Source organism: Anas platyrhynchos, chromosome 18 (assembly GCF_047663525.1).
Source record: "Anas platyrhynchos isolate ZD024472 breed Pekin duck chromosome 18, IASCAAS_PekinDuck_T2T, whole genome shotgun sequence".
NCBI lineage: Eukaryota > Metazoa > Chordata > Aves > Anseriformes > Anatidae > Anas > Anas platyrhynchos.
The window spans coordinates 8,832,647-8,857,026 of NC_092604.1; the positions used below are offsets into that span (position 1 = coordinate 8,832,647).

Here is a 24,380-nt window from a genome sequence, read left to right on the forward strand (position 1 = left end):
ATTGTTTCCTCATTAGAGCAGTGAGGAGCCAAATGGGGCCAAGGCTGGGCTTGCATCAGCTCTGGGGGGAGCATCACCAGGGCTGCTCGGGGTTGGGATAGGGTCTGTGGGTGCAGCAGAGGATCACACAGAGCCCTGATGGCCCTACAGGGCCAGGATCAGCCTCACAGCCACGTGGGGCCTCACGGACGTCACTGGATGCAGGATCAGGCCCCCAGACCTCCGCTGGCTCCCCCACGAGCAAAACCCCAGCTCTGAGCGGAGCTAATGGGACTTAGAGAGATAATGCTTACTAATAAGAGAGCACAACTGAATGCATGAGATTAAAAAATTAAAATGACAAAATAAGCTGCTTATGCAGTGCATCCAGCAACTGCCTGCTAGCACCTGGAAATCCCTGCCTGGGGCAGCCCAGCCCAGGCTGGTGGCAGGACCCCAGCCCCATGGGGTCACCTCTGCTGCCAAAAAAAGCCAGGTGCTCGGACCCCATCTCCACAGCATCTTCATTAGCCAGCACGCTCGTTAATATTTCACAGGGAGGCAGCACCAACTTGTTCAGGTATGGGCACCCACAGCTCAGGAGGGGCAATTAGCACCTGGGAGAAGTGCCTGAGTAACGCAGCTCATTTATTCAAATCACTTAAACCACCCACGGTGTCTCGCTTGCCTCAAAACAATGTGATTATAGCAAATGTCTCACACAGCACAAGCCTGAAAGCCTAGGGGAGAAGGGATAAAACGCAGGAAATGGGATTGATTTAACCGCTCGCATAAATCAGAGCATTCAATAAGGAGGGGAGACTAACTTTTAATCCCTTAATAAACTCATCGGTGTCTGGCAGGGGAGGCTGCTCGCGTGCAAGGAGCAGCCCGGGCTCTGATGAAGCGATGCCGAAGTGATGCTGAAGCGATGCAGCAGCCCCGTGCAGCTGGTGGGTTTGGGGCCGTGCACAGCCCCAGGCACAGCACCTGGCTCTGCGGCCTCGTCCAGCAAAGCTGGCGGCTCCGACGCAGTCCTTGCAGGGCACCAAGCCGGAGCCAGAGGGGCTGAGGGCCAGCACGTGGCGTTGCAATGGGTGGGGAGACGTGCCCTGTGTTGTGGCAGGGGAAATAGGACGATGGGGATCTGCGGCTGGTCCCCAGGCAGGGAACGGGGTCGTTGGAGGGCTCGGAGGAAGAAGCCAGGCTGGTAACCTCGGCTGGTGGTGGTGGTGCTGAGGCTGGGTTAGCCAGATTCGCTCGTTTGTTTTTCTGTTCCTTTGGGATGCAGGAGGTAAAGACTTCTATGGAAATAAAGCAAAAAACATAAAAAAATAAAAAAAATAAAAAATAAAACAAAAAATAAAACCCTCCTCTTACAGCCCGCTTCTGCACCTGGAAGCAGCGCATGGTTCTTTCCGCGTGCCCTTGGCTCTGCTGCAATTCAGAGATTTGTCAGGCACCAGGAATGGGTTAGGAAGCAGCCATCCTCCCCTGCCTGAGAAAGATTTGATGGGCAAATCCCCCGGAACATTCATGTTCTCGCTTAAACCTTTGTGATGCCCAGCAGGACGGCTCAACCCTGCGCAGATTAAGGGGGTTTGCAGGCACGTCCTGCTGTGGGGCTGTGAGGGCAGCGGCGGGGCCGAGCAGCAGCGCTGGGCACAGCCCCGGGCCCTGCACCCGAACCCTCGCCCCCTTTCGCCCTTCCCAAAAGCCGGGCTGGGGCCGCTGGGTGCCCCGCCCCAGGCGGGATTCGAACCCGCGGCACCCGGAGCCTCCCCGCCGCCATTAGCGCCGCGGAAGCCGGGCTGCCGGCAGGGGGCAGGCGGAGAGGCTCCGTGACTGGGCGCTGATTGGTTGGAGGCGATGAATATCTTAAGTAGGCTGGGAAAAGAGCCGGTATGCGGCGTTTTTTGGGATTTTCAGGGCTCTAAAAACACATATTGGCCCAGAATTAAATTTTTCTCATGAGGATTAAATAGAGAAATCTGGAAGAGGAAGAAAAAAGCAAAAAAGTTTTCCTCGCCTTGTTGGAGAGGTAGAGTGTACGACGGAGCTTTAAATAGCCGCAGCGCGAAGCCGACGACCGTGTTGTATGAAAGGAGAGAAGGTTAGCACTCCCCTTGATAAGGATGGAAGAGGCCCCAGTGGCCTGTACAACACGCATACGGTTAAGGCACTGCCACCTACTTCGTGGCATCTAACCATGTTTTTCGATTTTTTTCTTTTCTCGAGGAGCACAGGCAGAGCTTCCCCTGCACTCTCCTTCTCCCCCCATCATCTTTTCCCCCAGCCCCTCAGAGCACAGGGCAGTGCTGTGCCTTCCTGCTGCAGGGGTTGATGCACTGCAGCCCCCAGGAGCTTTGCTTTAACACCAAGTGCAAGGAATTTTGCTGTAACCTGGACCCCCAGACTGCCAGCAATGTTAAACAGAGATGATGCCAGCATCGCTGCTCCCCGTGGGGTACAGAAACACAACCTCAGCCAGGGTAAAGAGAGCAGCAGCAGCAAGATGCAGGTAGCAGGCCGGCCCATGCAGGACAGGGATTGCTGCAGGACAGGGGGGCAAGCGAAGCCCCCCCAAACACAGCTACACTCAATGTGCTATGCCATGCAGTGCTGAATCCACAGGGAAATGCCTCCAGGTGTAATACAGCAACTGCTCTGCGCTGGTGAAGAAGCACGGCCACATCTCGCACTTGTAAAGTTCTTCTGGACTGTAAAAAAGGCTGAAAAGCTCCATAAAGTTATTTAAAGAAATGTGACTATTTCAGCAGTGAAGCTCTCTAAGTCCAGAGCCACAGCAGCCCTCCCTGTGGGTAACGAAAAGCCTCAAAGGATGGGATTATTAATAGCTGGTGGTGCTCAAACTCGGCATGAACCCTATGTTAAAAACAAAACTATACCTCATGGCTTGCAGCTGTCTTCTCTAAGGGGAGAGGCAAAACATCCCAGAGCCACTACAGGAGAGGTTTGTACTACAACTGATTTTCAGTTATTACGAAGCAGATGGTTGATAGCAAAATAAATATATGAAAACCCCTTACAGCAGAACCCTTGAGGCAAAGTAAACCTTGTGCATAAGCACAGTTAACCGGCAAAAGCTGTATCATCATGCAGCCTGCCCTGCCCACTCCGCACCGAGAGGGCCGCAGAATTCCTTTCCCCTTAGCTAAAGGGCCCTCTGAGGGTTTGTACTAATGTTGCCTCAGGGGAGGACACCTTCAGTTCAATCCTCTTGCTTTCTTTCAACAAATGCTCCTCTTTCATCAGAGCAGATGTAAGCATGGCTGTTTCTTCTCCTTTCTCCTTCTCCCCTACTCACTCAGCGGGGCTTCTACAGAAATACTTCCTCTAAAACCAGTTTTTAAGGGAGGCTCCTTTGGATACAGACACTTCACATTAGTACACTCTTACCACAAGCATACACATAAAATCCCACCTTTTTATTATGGCATATGGAATTTGTTTGGATGTGTAAATACCACGTGGGTATGACAAAAGGGGAAAGAAATACCAAGGCTGAAAGAGATACAGAGTCATGCCATCATCAATACAGCTTCATACGATGGATTTTCAAAATACAAAAGTCTGGGTTTCTTTTTACATTGAAATAACTTTACAGTGTTCCGAGAGCTCGCTTTTATCCAGAAGAAGAAAAAAATATGCTCAGAGTAACTACAAGCAGAATTAATTTTAATGATTAACAGAAGATTTGTAACTGCTCTAGAACAGCATCTATGAAACACACTTAACAAGAGGTAAGCAACTATACAGAAGGTAAGAGGAGATCGTCACCACAGCAGTCAAAGTCAGTGGGGCAGGAAGGGGAGGGGGAAATCTGGAACTGCATGGTTTCATTTGGTCACAAAGTTTGAGCTGAGTGTTTAAAATGAAGCACCTTTAAAGATGCAGTACTCCTAGTTAAAACAATACAGAAACTTTCAAGACTAGAATCTACATTCTGAAAAAATAAAAAAGTTAGACATTTAAAAAAAAAAATCCACGCATCTCTAGGCTCGTGACTTAACTTACTGTTAGAAAGCAGACTGGCAGCTCTTCCTTAAGCAGCAACAGTGCCTAGAAGTAATGCCACCAGAAAGTAAAGCATCTTTGGGGTGTCCAATACAAGCTGACACTTCTAACGATGTCAGAATGATCCATTTGTCTGCCAAAAGATTAGGCAAGAAAAGGAGACACTGCATCTTTTTTTTTTTCCACCACGTTGCCCGGTTCTAGCAAAGAGCTAAGACGTTTTCTTTGGGCCAAGACTAACAGAAACCACTTTATCAAATATTCTTCAGGTTTCCTGCCAAACTGGATTTATTATTCTCATGTGGTTTTTTAATATTTTTTTAAAAACAATTTTTCCTGACAGTCTCTAAAGTGTTACTGGAACGTTTAACAGTCACTCTTCCACAGTTTAATTGTTTTGTCGTTTTCTAGTGCTGCTGATGCAATGATGTTTTCTGTTGGGTGACAAGCTGTTGAGATTACAACATCTATGCAAAAAGAAAGAGAAATACAAACATCATTATTTACAGCAATGAAATCAGGCTCATAGCACACTTCTGGAAAGTAACATGTATTGTTGCTACATCTTAAAACAGCATAGACCAGTTACTATTTCCTTGTAATTAAGAACAGTTATTCAACATTCACTCCATATATTGGAGAAGAAATATTTGCTAGCAAAAAAAAGCATTCCATAGGTGGGCTCAACTTGAGAGCAGTAGTCAGGAAGTGTTTGTCAGGTTACAAAATCTCTAGATTACAGGTTACAGAATCTCTAGATTCTAGTTCTTGCCTATCTCATGGCAAAGCTCTTGGCAATTACAACAGGACACAGCTAATAAAAACCCTGCTCAGTACCTAAAACTAAACATCAGTGAGAAAATGCTGAAGCTAAGCCCTCTTTACAACCTGACATGTAGGATATTCTATCAATAAAACCAAAATCCTCTTCCTTACCTGTGTGCCCTTGTAATTTCTGTACAATCTCTTTTGTCTGAAGGTTCCAAATATAAACCAGGTTGTCTTCTGAACCGGACACAATCCACTGGAGGGGCACAGAAAAGTTATTTTAATCTTTCTCATCATCTATATCTAACAACTAGTACTCAGTAAATACTTTATTATTATAAGGAACTTACACAACTATTTGATGTGATTTGTTCTGTCTCAGCCCCTATTCAGTGCATACAGGCAGCAGAAAGTTTTGTTACACCCTCTGTATGCCAAAGGAGGAAAACTAAATGACCAAAAGATGCCAAGGTCCTTCTGTGTTAGGATTTAACCTCTGCTGATGTGCTCCGCCATCTCAACCAGAGCACACCATCGTATCCTCAGACAGCTGCCTGCTGTGCCACTAACCAAGACATTCCCACTGCTCCTCACTTGGGAACGTCCTCTCCTGCTGCAGCAGAGGGAGCCTGGCCACGAGGCAGCAGGACTACCCAAGGACACAGACACCACAGGCACTCAGGGAGGTAAATGGAGCTTCCCAGGACAGCTCCTTCTCCCACTGCCCTATGGCATCCATGAACCAGGATCTGCTAAGGGAGGTTTCCATCCCCAAACTACTGCTGCTTCTACAAAATTTTACCATTGCTAGTTATTTGGCACGGCCTCTACTAAACTATTTTTCCTCCTCTTCCAGATAAAAAACAGTTTTCGACACGATGATAGAGATGTTTTGGAATCAAATTACAGAATGAGACACTTGCATCATCCTTGCATGCCCATGGAGAAAACCAGTAAAAACTGCACATGAGTAAAAAATAAAAATAGTCCAAATAACCACTAACCTTTCCACCAGTAACGGAGAAGTTTGCAAATATGCAGTACTTTTCATTTTTGTGTCCTGTGTACGTCTTCAGGCACTGAAAGTGAAGAGCCAAAACGCGTAAGCATTGTCGGGAAGTAGCTTTCTCACAGCCAAGGACAAACTCTCTTGTCTGATCAGGCTATAAATATATCTGCCCGGGTTTCCCTCCCTGCCAACTCGCTTATCTAGAGGATGCATAGGGCATCGCTGTCCTAGAACACTAATTTTGAGGATAGCAGGAAAAATAAATAAATTTGTCACTTCCCCACCAAGCAAAGCAACAACAATTTAATACCTAAAAGAGATATATATGTGTATATATATATATATATATATACATACACACACACACACATAATATATATATATAAAAAATAGATATGTATTATATATATTTATAATTATATACATTCAGTGTCTTGGGCCTATACAGCAGGATAAACAATTTTTTTTCAAAGGCATCTTTAGTCCTCCTTGACAAAGGGTTACTAACACTTTTTCTTATAATATTCATAAAATGTTAAGAGAGGTTAAAAAGCAAATGAAATCCAGATTCTCCAACAAATTTAGCTAAGTCTACATAACAAGACAGTCATAACAAGACAAAGGACTTACCTTTCCTTTGCTGTAGTCCCAAAGTTTAAGAGTGCTACAAAACACAGAAAACCAAATATTAGTTCTTGCAGTTTTTTTTTCACCAGACAATTTCCTAGTAGCAGAAAGTTTCTCCGTAACAGAACTTAGTCTACATGGGGCACTTTAGCCTGGATTTTCATTGACTAGCTGAAAAAGGCAGGCTACGGTCATGATATTCTACGCACAGATGCTCAGACAGACAGGCTACCAGCCACCCAACACAGGAAGGGTAGGTCTCACGAAAGCAACAGCATCATTACTGTCTGTGAATGGAGATGACAGATCAACTAATCCCTTCTTAGACACTGCATTGAAGTTCTCCAGGTGAATCATTAATACAGTAAGCACACCTGCACTGCTCTTATGCCTTACACAAAGAGTTGATTTCATATTGCACCCTTTTATAGGCTAAATTTTGTCTCTTGATGTTACAAGAGAATCGTATGATTAATGCAAGAGAATCCTGTGGTTTTGAAAGGTACACTAGAAGGAATAGACAGGTCTTGCAGACACTAAGCAGTGCCAAGGCTGTAAAAACAGAAGCTCTACCTATGACATTAGCAACATACAACACCTCCCAGATTTTCAAAGTTTTATAGTATGTATGAAGTTGTGTAATGTTATTATTGTGACAGGTAAACAGCAGCAAAATAAAGTTTTATCTGATATTCATGGACACTTCAAAGCTTGTGGATTTTTTTTTAAATACCTACTTGTCCAAAGTTGCAGCTAGTATGTATTTGCCATTTGGGGAGAATTTCACAAAAGACACTGGAGGGTTATCATCATCTACAGTGAAAATAAAAGTGATTGTTAACCAGCGCATGGTTGCATTGCTCCATTGGCAAAGAATTTCTTTCGACAATAATCTGTTGTTAGTTGTCTCACTGAAACAAGCTTTCCGTTTTGCTATCCCTTGGTACTTCAAGAAATACAGATATAAGAAAGTGATCGTTTTCAGTACTTCAAGAAAATGATGTTTTGCTCACATTTTAAATAACCCTTTGTAACTGAACTTTCCTTCTTTGAATCAGCACTTATCAAGGCAAAAGTATATCTATACCTTTTAAAAACCATTACATTAAGAGTATATGGTGCTAATTTGCAGTGCCTGTAACTTGTCTATGTAATGTTTTATAAGAATATGAAAGACTAGGGAACATATGCCCAACAGGTAACTTTCTTTTATTATCTTTGTTCACGAGATGCCTCATGCTAACAACCATCACCAGTAAAAGCAGGCAGCTCATGCAGTCATGGACTGTTTCCATCACATCCAACAGCACAAACAATTTTGTTACAGTTTTGAACTGCTGCACAGCAACAAACTGAATGGTAGAAAGCTTTGAAAAACTCATTTATCCTGCATCTATACTACAGAACACTCCAAGCTTAAGCAAGTTTCCATAGATGTGACAGTTTCTTTTATTGTAATAGCTAGGAGGACAACAGTGTGCTAATGGAATGGTAGGAAGACTGAAAAATAGAGGTTAAGGAAGTCACTGTTCACAGCAATGATGCAGAATAGCTGTATTGCAGCTAAACAGCAAAGAATGAAGAATGGAGCACAAACGAGAAGCCTTCTACTTACCAATCAGTGTTTTCAAGCACTGCCCTGATGCCGTGTCCCAGATTCGACTATGAAAAACACGAGACTCATTACTACCAATATAAGATTTAATTATATATATTTTTTTCTAAGTATGCAACAGTTTTAAAGGTTGCAGCAGACCAAAAAAACTTACCAGAGTCCATCATAGCTACTTGACACTATCAGGGATCCATCACGATTAAAATGCACCTGTAATATTATAGAAGGGAGAAAAAAAAAAACTTTACTTATGTTTGTAGAAATCAATGTTTTTAAGCCTCAGTAAAAATATTCATCTTCCAACACTAGCAGTTTAAGTCGTATGGATAGAAGCAGAGAGTCAGTATGATACCAAAACCACAGGTATGAATTTAGAAGGGTAACACAATCAAAACAAGATCCCCACCACCCCAGTTTGCCTGGCATAAATGGAAATAGAGTTAACTCAAGCATCAGGAACTGGCATATATGTTTCCTCAGAAGCTAAGAGCAGCACCTTAACATGAACACGGCATTAGCTGCTCAAATAATAGTAATGTTCAACCTGGGGTAGCACCTTAACATTTTAAGGACATGGAACTTAACCTCTTACGTAACCAAATATGTTTTGAGGTCAATTTATTCCCTTCAGCTATACCTCAAAATACTACTATTTAAAAGAATAATTATTGTTAATGTACATTTTCAAGTGTGAAATCCAGGCAAGGCAGAACAATTGTACCAATCGCATTCCAACAGCCATGTTTTAACACAGCAGAGGCTCAACATTCTTTTAGTCTTTCCTTTATTTCAACAACATTAAGAGTTAAATACCTTCTTGTTTTCCTTCATTTTATTAGATATTGGCGTATTCCACGTTACTTTAAACTATTTAAATTAACAAGATTGGAAATGGAGCGTACTATGGAACTGCCCTGGTCTGAACCATAGCACTAGTTTGGAAGAAGCAAGCAGACACACAGCAGTTCCAGGCTGTTCTCCGACCCTCAAGTGACAACCAGTCAGCACCCCAGCATCAGACTGCCAGGCTCAGGCATGCTCAGCACTCCACCATTCACTGCTCCCCACATTAACACCCAAGACAGAGAACCATGTAAGCCTCACACGTAACACTCCTCATTTTGTTCTCATTGAGCAATGACCACCTGCAAACCAACCGCAGCCCATCCACTACACTGTATGAGGGGTTCATAATAAGAATGAGAGCACAATCCCACTCCTCTACCAACAGAGGTAGGAGAGGAGCTGCCCTAAACAAAGCACATTAGCATGTTTGTTTATCAGAAAGGACTTACAGCTGAAACTGGGTCAGAATGAGCAGGCAACGTCTTGAGGCACTTCCCTGTTTTCACATCCCATATCCTCACGCTTTCGTCAAACTGAAGATTGAAGAAATGCACAAGGTAGTTTAATGATACACCTATTTGTGGCATACACGATGTTATAACTTGATGCAAGCCTAGACACACTTTGTCCTCCAGTTGCACTGTAGCCTCATTAGAAAGGCCAGGAAACAACAACCACTACACAGGGTAGCAATAACAAACAGGGAGCACAGTTCCCTTCAACTCTTCCTCTACATGCAAGGAAAACTGCATGTTGAAGATGGGCTAAAGGCTCAACTGAGTCCCTAAATAAGGACAGCCATAACACTGCACAGCTCACCCAATTACAAGTTGCATTTGTGGGGGAAGACAAAATTGAAATAAGGGGTGTGCAGCAATTGCTGCGCTCTAAGGAAAAGAAATCACTTACTGAGCCAGAAACGATGAGGTTTGACTGAGGGTTGAAGTTGCAGCAGAAAACGTAGTTACTGTGCCCCTTCAGCGTCTTTAAGCACTTACCCTGAAATAAGATTTAGCAGAGTTAAATATTTAGCATCCTCTACAGCCATACATGCATTCAGATAAACTGCATGAAGGTTAATAACCTTGCAGCACAAAGAAACCATCTCTAACCCCAGACTTAGATGGGCAGAGGACCAGCTACAAGAAAACAATAGAAAAAACTTTTTTCAGTGAACGCAGCCAAATTTCAAACCCTCTGGGCAACAAGAGAAAACCAAGCACTTTAACATATCCAATCAAAATTAAACCAATTTACCCAGTTTTCAACATAACTGCGGAAAAGAAAGGGGGAAAGAAGCAAAGAGAAGTGAGCCTATGATGAAAAGTTACAAAAAAGTTCAATCTGAGAGGCTGCTTTCAGAAACAAAGCCTGCAACTGCATTGCCACCGTAAGACTTTAGCACTCTCAGAAGATAACCAGACTCCTCTTGGTACCCGTGAGCATCCCCCTCTTTCCAAAAGCACGCGGCACAACTCACTCATCCTCACTCATTCAGCCAACTGCTTGTTTTAAGCAGGAAAATGGGAGCTATTACCTAAAGAGGACCAGTGCTTAAAACTCTACCTTCTCTCATCATAGCACATCACGCTCATCTCTCAGAAGAGCCTGATTTACAATGGCAACGTTGCAGGAGAAGGTAGGTAAATAATAGCTTGTCCTTACCGAGCTTACATCCCATATTTTGAGAGTTTTGTCATCAGAGGCAGAGACAAGAAGGTTGGAATCTGATGACCAAGCAACATCGGAGATACCCTAAAACAAAGGAAAACAATCCTCTTAGCTCTGTTTGCTCAGTGACACATGCAAATGGAAAACACAGGCTGCATATTATATTCACAGCTGAAGCTTGAAAGAAAAGTCAGCATTGGGAGCTGGGAATTCATTGATCTGACTGGGATGCAGCTCCTTTGACACTTGCTCATTTTAGACTGAGCCATACACTCCAAAAACATCAACAGCTTGTTCACATGGCACTTATTGTGGCCACCAACACCCTTTCTTGGAATTCATAAACAGTATGCTACACAAACTAATCTGAATAAGTGGTTTCTCATGATGACAAATGGTTTGCTCTTTCTGGTCTGAGTCCCTAAGGGCTGGAGGACAACAAGATTCTACTGGCTTTTCTTTTGGTGAATCTTCATCTTTGCTTCTGAAACTTCAGCACGTAAGAAACTTTGGGAAACAAACCTGGAGGGTTTGGGAATTTGTGTTTTCTTTAGAACTTTGGAGAATGAGTAAGTGTTGTGTTTATGTAGGCAAAGCCACAAGAAAATTCAATCTCCTTAAAAGGCAAGCCATTCTGCTCCAGATACAAAGGAAAGAAGGAACAGGACATAGCGTTACAGTTTACAGGGATTTTCACCCAAGAATACGTTGCCCCTTGTAGGAGGTCAGTGTTCCCGAAATGGAGGGACTCAAGAAAACAGCTAAGCAGTGTGCATGCAGGTTCTTCATTATCACTCTGCAATGTATTTCCAGCTTGACCTGGTATCACCTCAGCAATTCCAGTCCCAGGGTATTGCACAGGACTGTATAAACAAAGACGTACAAAATGTGACTAAAGAGCAAGCCCTCTACACAAGTCAAACTAATCACAAATGGAAAACTCGGGACGTGAAAAACAAAGCAAAGTAAATTCCTTACAAGTAAATTCATACTCAAGTGCACAGAGATCTCCTCATACTTACCAGTTTATGACCAGATATTGTTTTTTCAAACTTGCCGTCGTACGCTCCCCAAATTTTAATGAGCTTGTCAGCAGCTGGAAAAGAATGTACCAGTTAAGAGACTAACAGCACCGACAGATACATCTGTCCTTTCTAGATGGCAAGAAATTAACTATGTCTCTGCATACAGCGAGTAGTTTTCCCTCCCCAGGCAGACGCTAGTGGATAAGGTCGTCTGTAACTGGTGAAGAATGGTTTCGTACACGCCACGCTGCAGCAGCTGAGATTACATAAACTGCCTGGAATGCATGGAGTCTCCAGCCACTTCAGTCTCTCTGATGACAACTTGGGTTTCTACTTTTGTTTCAGATTGCCAGTGGTAGAAGTAGTACTGTTCCACGAGGAATGCTGAAATGCTTTTGTCCAGAAAGAACAAAAGTGACATCACTACCTGGACTGAATTAACGTCTGTAACAACCCAAACATATTATCCATTTTAGCTCACAAAACAGGCCAGAGAAAAAGGTTGATATTTGCCAGAGGTAGAGGTTGGAAAACCTTGGGGTGGGGGAAAGGGTCTTTCTTTAGGATACTTGAACACAAGAAGGATTTATACACGGTGTACTGGCCTTATAAAGGCAATCTGCAGTTAAGCCAAAGACCTAAGTCATTCCCATGTCTGGAAGTTGTTTGACTGGCCCTCAGCATCATATTCAACATTGTTCTTTTTAATTGCCCTTTCCATATATATGGATCCTCACTGAGGGTTTATGTAAACACATTTTCAAAGGAAAAGCTGTCAAGCAGCATTAACCATCAAAAAAATTAAAAGAAATACCAAAGCTGTCAGGGAGAGAACTTGATCTACCACCTAAGAGAGCAAGTAGTGAAGCACTATATATAATAACATCTTCTGCACATTTCATGGGGATAATCAAAGGCTCTGACTCACTGAACACCACAGGCACAGCGGACAGAAACACATGGCCAGTCCTTCACACCACGCTACAATCCAGTCTGGCAGTGCAAAGCTATCTCCCTCAGCTCCCAGAACTACACTTTTGCCTGCAGGTACTGCACACAAAGCTCAAATCAAAAGCTTAAGCTGGAACTTGAGCGATACAGAAAGGCACAGGGGAAAGAATCCTGTGCTTGCTTTTGCCCACTTGCTCAGAAAAGAAAGCTGAACAGGAGAGGACTCTGATCTGGCAACACCTACAAGATCCAACATCCAAAGTAACAGAACTTAAAAGCCGAGAAGTAAATCATCCCAGAGATTGTCAGCTCTGGGACTGTTCCTTTTAGGAAGAACAATGACACTACAGCCCTCTTCCATTTGATGAGGGTAACAGTAAAGACAGGTAGCTCTCCAAGGCCCAAACATGCACGTTTTCAACAAGATAATAAGAGAGCAATACTTACAGGAACTGGCTAGCCACTCTCCGTTAGGACTGAACTTCACCGACGAGACTGCCTTTGTGTGTCCTGCTAACGTGAACTTTAGAGCATAATTTGGTTTTACTGGCGCGGGCTGAAAGAAAAATATGAATGAATGAGCTTAATAAACTCCCAGGAGAGTTTCACAGTCAGCACACAGTAATGGACTCCATGAGTATTCACCATAACACAGATTCTACTGTTTACATTCTTTTCCCTCTCCAAATTCAAAAAAAAAAGCAACATGCTGTCAGGAGTCTGTGGTGCCTTACTGCCCACGTGCAACACCAACTCATCCTCGACAACAATTCCATCCAAGCCAGGAACAAACAGATGAGAAGAATCCAATGGTCCAAGCACAAAATGCTTGGCAGATTAAAATAAAACTCTCAGTACTGATCTGTGTAGTGCTATTAAACATTTGTAGTTCTGTTCTTTGTTGCAGATCAAACCACAGGTCAACTCCCCCAAAATCCCACTTTTTTCCACTATTTCACCATTTGTGAAGGCTTCATGGTTAGACAGCAACATCTTCTTTCAGCATCTGCAGGCTTCAAAGAATCTGACTAATGCCTGCTTTCCCATTTTGCAACTAAGACCACAAATTCACCAGTTCTACAGCCATCTCTAGGCCTTCCAAAAATACAAACCACCTGAGCTTTTAATGCTCACAGTGACAAGAAGTATTTCCTTAGCAAGAACTTAAACAAACAAATCTAGTGCTACAAAAGAGGCTGTTTTTATCCACCTGCTTTACCCACAAAATCCTCAGCACGTTTTCATCCCCAGACGGCAGCAGAAGCAGACATCTTGAGAAGTTCTTAATCTACATTTGATTCAACCCTCTAATTCTGGTTTGCCTGGCGAACGTGCAGGTAGTTGCCATGTGCATTTACACAGACATTGTTCAGCCCCACACACACCTTGCTCTGATTGGTTGAGGAGGAAGGAGTAGATTGTGTTTTGGTGGATTCTGCATCTGGCTTCTTTTCTTCTGTTGCCATGGTTCTGAAGCTGGCAAATGAGACTTACGGTGCTTGAAGGGGAGAATGAATGTGCTGCTTCAAAAGGCAGCCCTTGCCACAGAGAGCAGAACCGCACTGGTAATGAAAACCTGGAAGAAAAACAAAATATTCTCAATAGCTGTCAAAGAAAGATCGTCAGCAGCTAAAAGAATGAGGTCAGCCTAACTGCAGATCTCCAGAAAACAGCGTGTAAAACTTATCTATAATCTTTTGTACAGATATGTATATCTTTTCAGCAACATAGCAGTATTTTATGTCTTCAGGTCTATTAACGTGCAAGACCAAGAGTCCAACTCATGGCCTTTTATTACTTCTTGGACAGCATTTTTCACTCTGCTCTGTTCCAAACACAAATCATTAGAAATAAAGCAGAATAGCTCTTCGGTGCAGTGGGACGGTTCATATCATATTCCCCAAAATACTTGTAAGAAGAAGTACTTGCATAGCACAGCAAATACAATGGTTTATATAAAAGCCGTTTCCAAAGCTTAAAATCCTACCAGGATGCTTTCATCTCCTAATTCAAGTATTTCAGTCTCATATTTCTCCCCTAAATGGTGTGAGCATCACATCATACCTTTGTCTGAGCGTTTCACCTGACTGAAAGCCAGCCTTGTGTTAGTCTCAGCAGACTCGCTTTCTGTAACAGAACCTGATAAAGCACAGTGCCAGTGCTCTATAGTTAGGGCCGATGCTGCAGAGGGAACAATCTCCAGCTACTTTTTACCGTAACGATTTGTCTTTAAACTACATTTGCAACATCCCTCCACAACTACCATTCTTTTTGCTGGTGGCAGCAGATTTGAGAGCCAAATCGTTTGCTCTTCCAGCAACTACTGGTATTTTAAGCAACTCTTTCTTGGGAGGGGACGGGAGGGTGCAGGGCAAAGTGCTACCAGTTGCCTGCTTGCTTTAATAAGCACTCTCTGCAGTGTGGATAAACTTCGTATTGTTGCCACCAGTGATTTAAGTTTTCTAATGCAGATCACATTCTTTTCATCTGGAACTAATCTGGGAACTTGAGCGAGCACGCATCCTGCTGCCAGCACTCAGCTCCATCCCGGGGAAGGCTTCACCCTGCACCACAGCATCTTGCACTAAACACAGCACCTCAGCAGCACCCGCTGCCCAGTGTGAGGGCTTCCAGCAGGGTGACCAGCAGTGGGCAACACCACTCCTTCCCCACCCACCTGCCCTCGCCTCGCTGCTCCCCTTCACACCCAGGGGAAGTTCTGTGGGAGAGCCCAAACTTTTGGGGGGCACGAGGAGCCACCCAGAGGCATGCAAAAGCGCAAGAACACACACATGCAGGCATGCACGCACAGAGGCATGCAAATGGAGGCGTGTACACACATACATGCAAGCACGTACAGCTGCAGGCATATCCAAGAGCATGGTATGGCTCCAAGTACACGTACACATGCAAGCACACACAGCTGCAAGCATGCATGGCTGCAAGCACATGCAAACAAGCATGGTATGGCTCTGAATACACACATGCATGCAAGCACACGTGCATGCCTGCAAGCACACACATGCAGACACACATGAATGCAAGCACATGCATGCTGCAAACACATGCATGGCTGCAAGCGCATGCATGCAAGTACATATGCATGCCTGCAAGCACACACATGCAAACACACAGGTATGGCTGCAGTCACACGCATGCACACAAGCACCTACAAACGCACAGCCACATGCAAGCGCTGCTGCAAGCACACACATGCCGGCATGCACCACCGCAAGCACACACCCCCCCATACAATCCACTCAGGGGTGCAAGCACACAGACACAACCACGCAGCGCAACAAGCATGCACCGCTGCATGCACGCGCGGCGAGGCGGCGGCGAGCACACGCCCTCATGCAAGCACCGGGCGCTGCAACCACGCGTGCATGCAAGCAGCATGCACGTGCAGCGAGCACGCGCACGGCTGCAAGGCATGCACGGCTGCAAACGCGCGCGAGGCTGCACGGCATGCAGGGCTGCAAGGCATGCACGCGCGCACCGCCCCCAGCGCGCGCCGTGTGGAGAAGGCGGGAGAGGGGGGCGCGGGGGGGAGGGGGGGGGGGCGCTGCGCGCGCGCTGCCTGAGGGGGCCCGGCCGGGCGCTGAGGGGAGCCGGGAACCGGGCCCACCCCCACCCCTCCCCCCCGTGACTTACCGGGGGCTGGGGAAGGAGCCGGGGGCTGGGGGCTGGGGGCCGCCGCCGCCTCCTCCTCCTCCTCCTGAGCTCAGAGGCGGGGGCGCGGCCGCGGCGGAGGGGAGGGGAGGGGGGTGGGGAGGGGAGGAGGGAAGGGGGGGGGAGGGGGGGACGCGGCGGCGGCGGCGGCGGCAGCGGCGGCGGCTCCGGGGCCGCCAGGCGGGGGAAGGCGGGAGGGCGCATGCGCGGTGCGGGCCAAAGGCTGCACAATGCCGCTCTCTCCCGGGAGCGCTACGGAGGGGCCCGAGGGCCAAAAAGGGGCGGGGAGCGCCTTAAAGGGACAGGCGCCGCCTTCCCTAAGGGGGGGGGAGGAATTCAGCGCTCACCCCCACAGTGAGGGTGGGGTGGGAGCGCTGCGTGAGGCTCCCTGGTTGTGAAAATCGCCTGATTTTAGCCCGTTAAGGCTCGGTAGCGCACTCAGGCACGCATCAGTGGGTTTGTTTTGTGCCGCTGGGGCTGCGCAGCCCGGTTTTGGCCCCAAAAAAATAAAGAGAGGGAAAAGGAAGAGCCACGCGTCGCTGACCAGCCCAAAAAGGTCCTCGGGCTCCAAAAATCCGAGTGGCAGCTGGGAAAGGAAAAAATAAAAAGGAAAAAAAAATAAAGCTGTGGTGCAGCACAGCCAAGGCCCAGCTCCTTCCTTCCCCCAGCCTGGAAACCCACAGCCACAGGCTGGGCATCGATCCCTGCCCTGCAGGAAAAAGGGAGGGAAAAATCAAAAAAATCGTGTTACAAACACAAATCATAACCCTAAACAACCCCTTCGCCTCTGAGGGTCCTGGATTTTTCTTTTCACACATTCAAAGCTTCATAAACCTGATTTGGCCAAGTACTCGGTCGCACCTTAGATTGTGTTTTTTTGACAGAAAAAGGCAGCCCCACGTGCATATTTCTTCGGGACTGCAAAATGTGCGCACCAGGGGATTTGCATGGACAGCCCATGAAATTTAGCTTGTTGGTTGTGAATCATCCGCCAGGGTCCTTCTCGCTCCGCAGGCCTCGCTGCCACAGCTGGGATCAGCAGGATGTGATCTCTGTCCAAATTCCCTCTCTGTAAAAGACTGGGCCTTGGCAGGCTTCTCTCTCACAAAGTCTTTCATTCCATTTGGTTCCCAATAGCCTGAACTTGGTGACCTGCCAAGTACACTGGAAAAGACACCTGTCTGTGTTTTGTTTTTTTTTTTGCTCTTGTATTTTATTTTATTTTTTTTTCAGGGGGGAGAAGCTTCCCATCATGATGAAAAAGCAAAAATTTCCACAAGTGGCTCAGATGGTAGGGAAATGACTGCTTTCAGCGAGGCTGTGATTCCTCTGGATGGCTTTAAGTGTGTCAGGAACAGATCTGCGGCCATGGATCCTGCTAAGACTAACGTGTACAATTTTGTCACAGGTTCCACCGAGACGAGAACTGATCCAATCCTGCAGATTTCATCCAAAGGACATTAATGCTTGTGGAAAAGCTCTCACTAACTTCAGCACATGCTGGATCTGCTCTTTAGACGTGACGGCTGCAACCAAGCACATGCTGACGTTTGCAATGGTGAGTAATAAGGCAATAAGCTTACGAGCTATGCAAGTCTATGTTTATGTTTTGGCACAATGAGCAGTCTCTGTTAGGACTTCTATTTACTTGGGCCACTCAGACAGCAAACAGAAGGAACACAGAGCAGACGTACTGCATGTTTCACACTGTTCAAGAAACAGAGGGAGCAAGAACTCATGAGAGACCTGCTGCTTCTTTTAGGCTCTTAAGGAGCAGCTGATGCCTGACATATAGCTGTTTCTGTGCGGTTGCTAATATGCTGCTCTGTTTTTTTTTCTAGATCCCAGATACATCGTATTCATATGTTTCTTCTGGGATTTAAAAACAAACACTGAACCTTTTCCAGGCTGATATTTCTACCTCCCCCACTACAGTATGAACCTTACTTGCATTACTGCCAACATTTGTTCATTTAAAACTAGGAAAACTTACCCCAGTGGAAAGCAGCAAGGATTTGATTCATTCTGCCCTGGGAGGGATGTGTATACTTAGCCTGGGCACAAGGGCCCAATGGATGTTGAAGAACTCAAAGTAAGAGTGTTTTATCGAACACTGCGTGTATAGAAGTCCATGTCAGGGAAGCCCTGCAAAGAAGCAGTCCATGTTTTTGCAGGAGAAACATGGACTTCATTCAGGATTAGCATCCTGCAGTATCGTTCAATGCAGATTCCCCCCCAGTGCAAATCACAGCCAAGTTGATGCACAAGGGCTGCTGATTTGAGGGCCCCGGACTGAATCACACACGGTCTGATTGCCAGGCGTGATGACAGCCTCTCTCTCCTGGCCTCTTCAACTGGAGCAGCAGGTTCTCAGCACTTCTGTGAATCAGAACTTTGTTCTTGACTGGTGCAAATGGTTGCAACTCCAGTGACTGGATGGCTCAATACACCTAGCTCATTATTCCCTGGGATAATTTCAGTAAAATGTATGTATCTTTGTCATTGAGATGTTTGAAAGTGTTACTGTTGTCTTAGAGCTTCTCTTTACTGTTTTTCCAGTCTGTAGGGCAGAATTCTTCATTCTGAGGGCAGAATGAAAAGTAAGAAAATACACAGAAATACGTTAGGGCTTTAGTCAACTGAAATCTAGCGTGTTCTGGGATCTGTTAGTTTAAACTGCCAACTCAGTAGCACACACCATTCACAGGCTTGCTTTCCTGTGCAAACCACTGTGTTAACAGCAGGTGCTAGGTCTCTACATCACCCTGATGTGTAACAAAACCATTTAGATGCAGCTAATTTCCAAATAAACATATTTACTGTGGCCGAAGCTACATAGCCATATTAGCTGAACATTTTCTCTTAACTTCTCAGATTCTTTTGGTCACATCCCTTTTTTTTCTTTTCCTTCCACAACAGTTTATACCGTTGCTCTGCTTCCTTCCATAAAAATAAAAGTGTCTTGGCTCACTGTGTCCCAGCATCCAGCTCCTGCAAGTAGAGCTTCTTGCTACATCCTGATAAAAGATACAGAGATCAGAGCATTTTGCAGGCTTTTCATGCCTTTCCTCTCCTCTGCGGAGGAAGCTGTTCATCTTTGTTTCTTTGTTCTGAGAACTGCCAGTCTAGAAGGACACTATTAAAATCCACTTCAGACTCTCTATTGGATATTGGCTGTCTCCAGAACAGCATTTAGAGCATAATCAAAGCTTATATTTGCAGATGAACACTTAAAAGATCCGTCGGATCTTAGACTGCTCAATTCCTTCCTGTCCTCTGATCAGTTATCATAGTGCTGTGCTTTTTGGGGCTTGTAGATGTACTGGCTCATGGGTTCTCTGTTCAGAGTCTCTGCATACCTCTCTCCGGATGAAGAGTGAACACTGAAAAGTCAAAAGTCCTGTAGACACTGACACCTTCCCAGCAGTGAGTAGCAAGGGTGGCCTCACCAGTTGGTGTGGCCAGGCTCACAGAACTACAAAAAATGAGTCAGAAGAGCTGCATCCAAGTTCTTGCTCGGCTAACGATTCTCTGCATCATCATATTCTCTCTCAGCTTCCCCAGCTGAAAAACAGAGCTCATAATATTTGATTTACCTACATAAGCTGTTAGGAGGATTATTGCATTGTTGTGAATTCCACAGATGAAAGGTAATACAGAAGAACAAACTGTAATTATTGTTTCAAACCTCTGCCCTAGACCTGTCACCCTTACCTTATGGAATAATGCTTACTCAGTCGAGGAAATTCTGCTGCTATGGTGAAGAAAATCATGAGTGAAGATGACTCTCTTTTGCAATAAGAACACTTATCCCCTAGCGTTCAACACCCTTCTCTTTGCCAGTGGGATGACTGGAGTCACTCATATAATCTCAGTCACTCAGTGCACACTTATGCAATACGCTGTTTGGACACTGTTGTTTCTTTATCCCAAACAGGACTGTAGTTGAATAAATTCTCTTTTTGTAGTGGCTAACGATGTCCACTCGAGAGGTAGCAGCTCCTGGTAATAGGATTTTCCCTGAGTCCATTGATAGGTGAAGGCTCTTGGAGACTGTGGTGGCTGATGGCTGACAAAATGGTCAGAATGGCCAAATTTGCTGCCTTAAGGCATGTGGAGCCCCCATCAGCCTTTCACATGCACGCAGATGCACAGTGTGCCTGCGGATGTGCCCGGAGATGGAAGACAGAACTCACTGATGGAGTAAATACTCAAAACATTTCAGCAGCCTTCTCCGCTTGTAATCTGTTTGCAATTTGTATAAGGAGCTTCCTTGCTGTAGGAAACTACGGTTTTGATGGTGAAACGGGCACTGAATGGTGATGTAGAGAATCAGAAGCTTACAGTTACAGCTTACACCTATGGTAAACATCAGGAAAATTGGTGCCCAACGTTAGTCTTCTCAGCAGTCCCCGAATACTATTAAATACTGTTGAGTGCAATTATGCAAGGCACTGCGTGTGGTCAGTTCTCATAAAACTCAACAGTTCCACAGAGATAAGTATCTTTTCTGATTCTGCCCACCCTTGTTTCCTAAAGACTCAAGTCCTCCCCTTGACAATGAGAGCATAGAAGCAAAGTGTCAGTGCTCGCCAGCCCTGCAAACCACTGTGTTCTTACACAAATAAGTTTTTCTTGTCAAAACCTATGCACAAAGCTTCCTAGAAGGGTGTACATATCACTGCACATTAAGGGTTAAAAGTAGTGCAAGGGCAAGGAGTAAATACACTGCTGGTGTTGGTTAACAAGGTACTAATTGGGTAACTGGAGGTGCATCTTAAAAGACCACAGAGGTTAATCAAAAGGCTTTGGGTGAATCCAGGGTGCTCCTTTGAGCTTAGGGAGCAGGTGATATAGCAAAGGCAAAAAAAGCTACTGCTATAATCTTGTATTTCATGGTAAAAGTCAGAAGTAAGGTATCTTTGCAGAGAGAGGTTGTTAGATACTATGTATAAAGCTAGTATGACAGAATTGGTTCTGAAGCTAATTTAGTGATGGCAACCATCTCTTCCTCAGTCTATGTGCTCTTATTTGGGGCTAAGTTCCCTGTGCTTGAATCATTCTGATATGATTTCACTATATCTCACTGTACTGGGGCTTATTCAAAATGAGTCAGCACGTACCTGCTTGGCTGACCAGGTATCTGAATTTACTGCCTTACTAAGGGTCCCTAAAATATGTTTGTTTTCCCCTTCTGTTGGAGGATGTGACTGAGTTCTTCAAGCACAAGTTTGCAGACCTCCAGGTAGGTGTGTGAGGGACTTGGGTGTTGCAGCTTGAAAGCTGATAGCTGTGAGATCTCAGGGGACGGTTTCCCATGTGAGCTGTTTTGCCCGCTCTGGTTGATGCATAATGAACATAACAATTTGGGATGAAATTATCTGATGACCCCCTGTGTGAGATAAAGGAGTATAAGGTGTATAAAGCACTATGGGTGCAGAGAGCACTGAAATGGCTTTTAGGGACAAAAAGGTCAGCTTGCAGGTGCCTGTGGTAGGGGGGATCCCGAGTCACACACAAACCCCATGTAGGGTTTTGCTTTTTGCGTGGATGCAACTTAGAAACTCTCTCAAAGAGTAGTTCTGTCCAAGAGAGGTATGGTTGTGACACTTTTCTAGTTCCTGAGTTTGCATCAGATTTGAAATGGAGTGAAAAATGCACTTTTCTATGGATTTGGTTAAGGTATGTGCACAGCTCTGCTTTCGTTCTGAGGCAACCACAAGTCTGGCTAAGTGGAATTTTCCTAAGCATCTGTCCTCTTGCCTGTGCAACAATCAGCCTTTGGGTTGTATCGGGCTGTCTGAGAAATCTCAGTTCCATTGGTCACATTTTTCAAAAGCTAATCTGCTGGAAGTAAGGTCTTGCAGTGAAAGTGCCTCCACCTTATGCTTACAATCAAGTGACTTATTAATTGGCATCACCACACGGCTGTCCGTGTAACAGGCAGCGTGGCAGCCTCTGCTGGCATATGTGGCCACAGCGAAATCCCATAACTAGCTCTTATTTCACGTTGGCTCTCACATTTCCTCTGGATTCATTTATTTTCCAACCGATTTCTGTTTGTGCTGCAGGGACTGACTCCTAGTTTGGTGTACAACAGCATCTTTTAACTTTTTTTCTTCTGTTTGCATTCGTAGATTGGCTTCGGGACGCGGGCTGCAGGTCTTTATGGCTTGGAAGCGTTTAACAGCGTTCCCGTTTGCTCTTGTGGTGGGTGGGTGTAAAATCCTTACTACTGATGGTAAACATTAAGAGATTTTGCGCTTGTTTTCAGCAGCTGACCGTGCGGTGGAACTCACTAAGCACACCACACGGGGTTGGGGGCTCTCTGGACGGATTTTTGGGGTGATTTCCCCCTACAACTCGCTCTGGCCGCCTGCTATTTTTATTGCGGCTCGCATTTTAGTCGTTGCGTAACCGAGAGGAGCGCGCATTACCCAACGCAAACCGCGAGTTCAGCAAAGCACGGGCCCAAGCAAAAAGAAGCACGGGCCGAGGAGAAAAAAAAAAAAAAATAATAAATAAATAAATAAAAATAAAATCCCAACAAGCACGGGCCAGCTCCGGCTACCAGCTTAACCCCATCCCAAGGAGCAAGCAGCTGCCCGCGGGGTCCCCAGCTCCCCATCCCCGAGCTCTGCGCCCCCTCGGGGACCCCAAACCCCCCGGCAGGACGTCGGGGACCCCCCCTTGTCCCCCCCTTTTCCCCCCCCAGCCGCCCCCGCTCCTTCCCCCGCCGGGGCCGCGCCGCTCCCCGGCCGCTGCCGCCGCCGCCGCTCCGGGGGGAGCCCGGGGGGGGGACCGGGGAGCCGGGGGGGGCCCTGCCGGCTCCTGGGACTTGTAGTCCGGGGGGGTGGCCACCGCCTGCAGCCCTGCCCGGCCGGGACTACCGGCCCCACATGGCCTTGCGCCCTGGCGCATGAGCTCTCGGGCGCTGGAGCGCATCTATTCTACTGCCTTGGCGAGGATAAAAAGAAGAGCAACTGGAGGGGGACTGTAAGGCAAACGGTGCTGGAGCCGCCGGGGCAAAGTAATCTGGTTTAATCTTTCCCTTTTTCTTTCTCGGGTGCTGGGGGGCGAGGCGGTGCTGGCACCGGGTTCTGGAGGGAGAGGGGTTGGGGAGAGGGGAGGGGGACCGGGGAAGAAGCGAGGGAAGGCAAAAACCCACTTGGGAAAGGCCAACGCTGATTTATTATTCTTATTATTTTTTTTTTATCGTTTGTTTGTTTATTTATTTATTTTGTTTGTTTTGCCCTCCCCTTTTTCCCTTCCCCCCTCCTTCTTCTTGCGGGAGCCCCCATGCGCCGCTCCCCGCGGCCCCGCAGCCTTTGTGCGCCGCCACAATGCAACAAAGCGCGGCGGGCTGGGCACAGCCTGCCCATTGATTTCCTCCCGGCCCCGCCGCTCCTGCCCACCCTTTTCTTCTGCTTCTTCTCTTGCTGCTGCTGCTTCTTCTCCTTCTTCTGCTCCTCCTCGCCCAGCGCCCCCAAAGCGACCGGGCGGCCGCGGGGGTTGCGCGCCCCGGCCCCTGCCCCGCGCCCCCCGCGCAGGAGGGGTTTAGGAGGGATTTGCTTTCTTTTCTTCCTTTCCTCTTTTTTTTTTTTTTTTTTTCTTCTCTTCCTCCTTCCCCTCCTTCTTCCCCCCCTCTCTCGCTCGCTCTCCCTCGCTCGCTTTCTCTCTCTGCCCGCCATCTTTTGAAGGGGGAAAAAAAAAAAAATAAAAAAATTAGGGGCGAGGGAAAGGAAGGCGGCGGGCGCTCTTAGGGAAAAGAGGAAAAAAAAAGTGGGGGGGAAAAAGGAAAGAGAAAAGGAGAAAAAAAAAAAGGTGGGGGAAGAGACAAGGGAATAGAGCAGGAGCAAGCAGCTTGGGGCAGCTCCGCAGGCGCGCAGGGGGTGCGGAGAGGGGCCGGGCAGCTCCTGGGAGGGTGCTGGTGTGGGTATGGGTGCATGTGTGAGTGTGTTTGTGTGTGTGTTTGTGTGTGTGTGTGCAGCTGCTGGCCCTGTGCAGGTAGCTGGCGTCCTCGGGACTTTGGCAAATCAAGGGGAAGCGTGGGTTTGTTGTCCAAACTTTCCGCGCTTTGAAGGCGCAGAAAAGATTGCCTGCAGATTGCCTGCTCGGTGTCACGCGAGGAGCAACGCCACCGGTAATAAAACATCAAACTTCCAAACAGCCTGGCTTT

General features: G+C 46.3%; 2 protein-coding genes and 1 non-coding gene across 7 annotated transcripts in view; 2 read left to right on the top strand and 1 right to left on the bottom strand.

Annotated features, from left to right (window-relative positions):
- Positions 1-2,070: 2,070 nt before the first annotated feature.
- LOC113845504 (U6atac minor spliceosomal RNA) lies at positions 2,071-2,198 on the top strand. Its single transcript, XR_003501095.1, has one exon. It is a non-coding gene; the product is annotated as a U6atac minor spliceosomal RNA (small nuclear RNA).
- A 1,209-nt stretch (positions 2,199-3,407) lies between these two features.
- Positions 3,408-16,332, bottom strand: WDR5 (WD repeat domain 5). The gene is made up of 14 exons (XM_072025474.1): positions 16,184-16,332; positions 13,915-14,105; positions 12,977-13,085; positions 11,576-11,649; positions 10,548-10,637; positions 9,792-9,881; positions 9,332-9,415; positions 8,191-8,246; positions 8,037-8,083; positions 7,159-7,234; positions 6,425-6,458; positions 5,790-5,864; positions 4,954-5,041; positions 3,408-4,484 (listed from the first exon to the last, which is right to left on the bottom strand). The coding sequence occupies exons 2-14, from the start codon at positions 13,993-13,995 to the stop codon at positions 4,384-4,386; spliced, it is 1,005 nt and encodes a 334-aa protein (XP_071881575.1). The 5' UTR covers positions 13,996-14,105; positions 16,184-16,332; the 3' UTR covers positions 3,408-4,383.
- A 1,111-nt stretch (positions 16,333-17,443) lies between these two features.
- The window catches only part of BRD3 (bromodomain containing 3), a 45,292-nt gene continuing 38,355 nt past the window's right edge, over positions 17,444-24,380 (top strand). Inside the window, exon 1 of one of the 5 annotated variants that reach the window (XM_072025473.1) lies at positions 17,444-17,759. The gene's annotated coding sequence lies outside the window, so the exon portion shown is untranslated. Of the gene's footprint in view, positions 17,760-23,050; positions 23,232-24,380 lie in introns of those variants that run through there. The other 4 variants (XM_027470584.3, XM_027470583.3, XM_027470580.3 and 1 more) reach the window with 4 other exon arrangements.

Bases quoted from the DNA above. Each gene is read 5' to 3' on its own strand.
- WDR5 (XM_072025474.1), bottom strand. From the start codon at position 13,995: ATGGCAACAGAAGAAAAGAAGCCAGATGCAGAATCCACCAAAACACAA. The intron at 13,086-13,914 runs GTGTGTGTGGGG...TTTTTCTTTCAG, and splicing joins CCTCAACCAATCAGAGCAAG to CCCGCGCCAGTAAAACCAAA. The intron at 7,235-8,036 runs GTAAGTAGAAGG...TTTTCACTGTAG, and splicing joins GTGCTTGAAAACACTGATTG to ATGATGATAACCCTCCAGTG.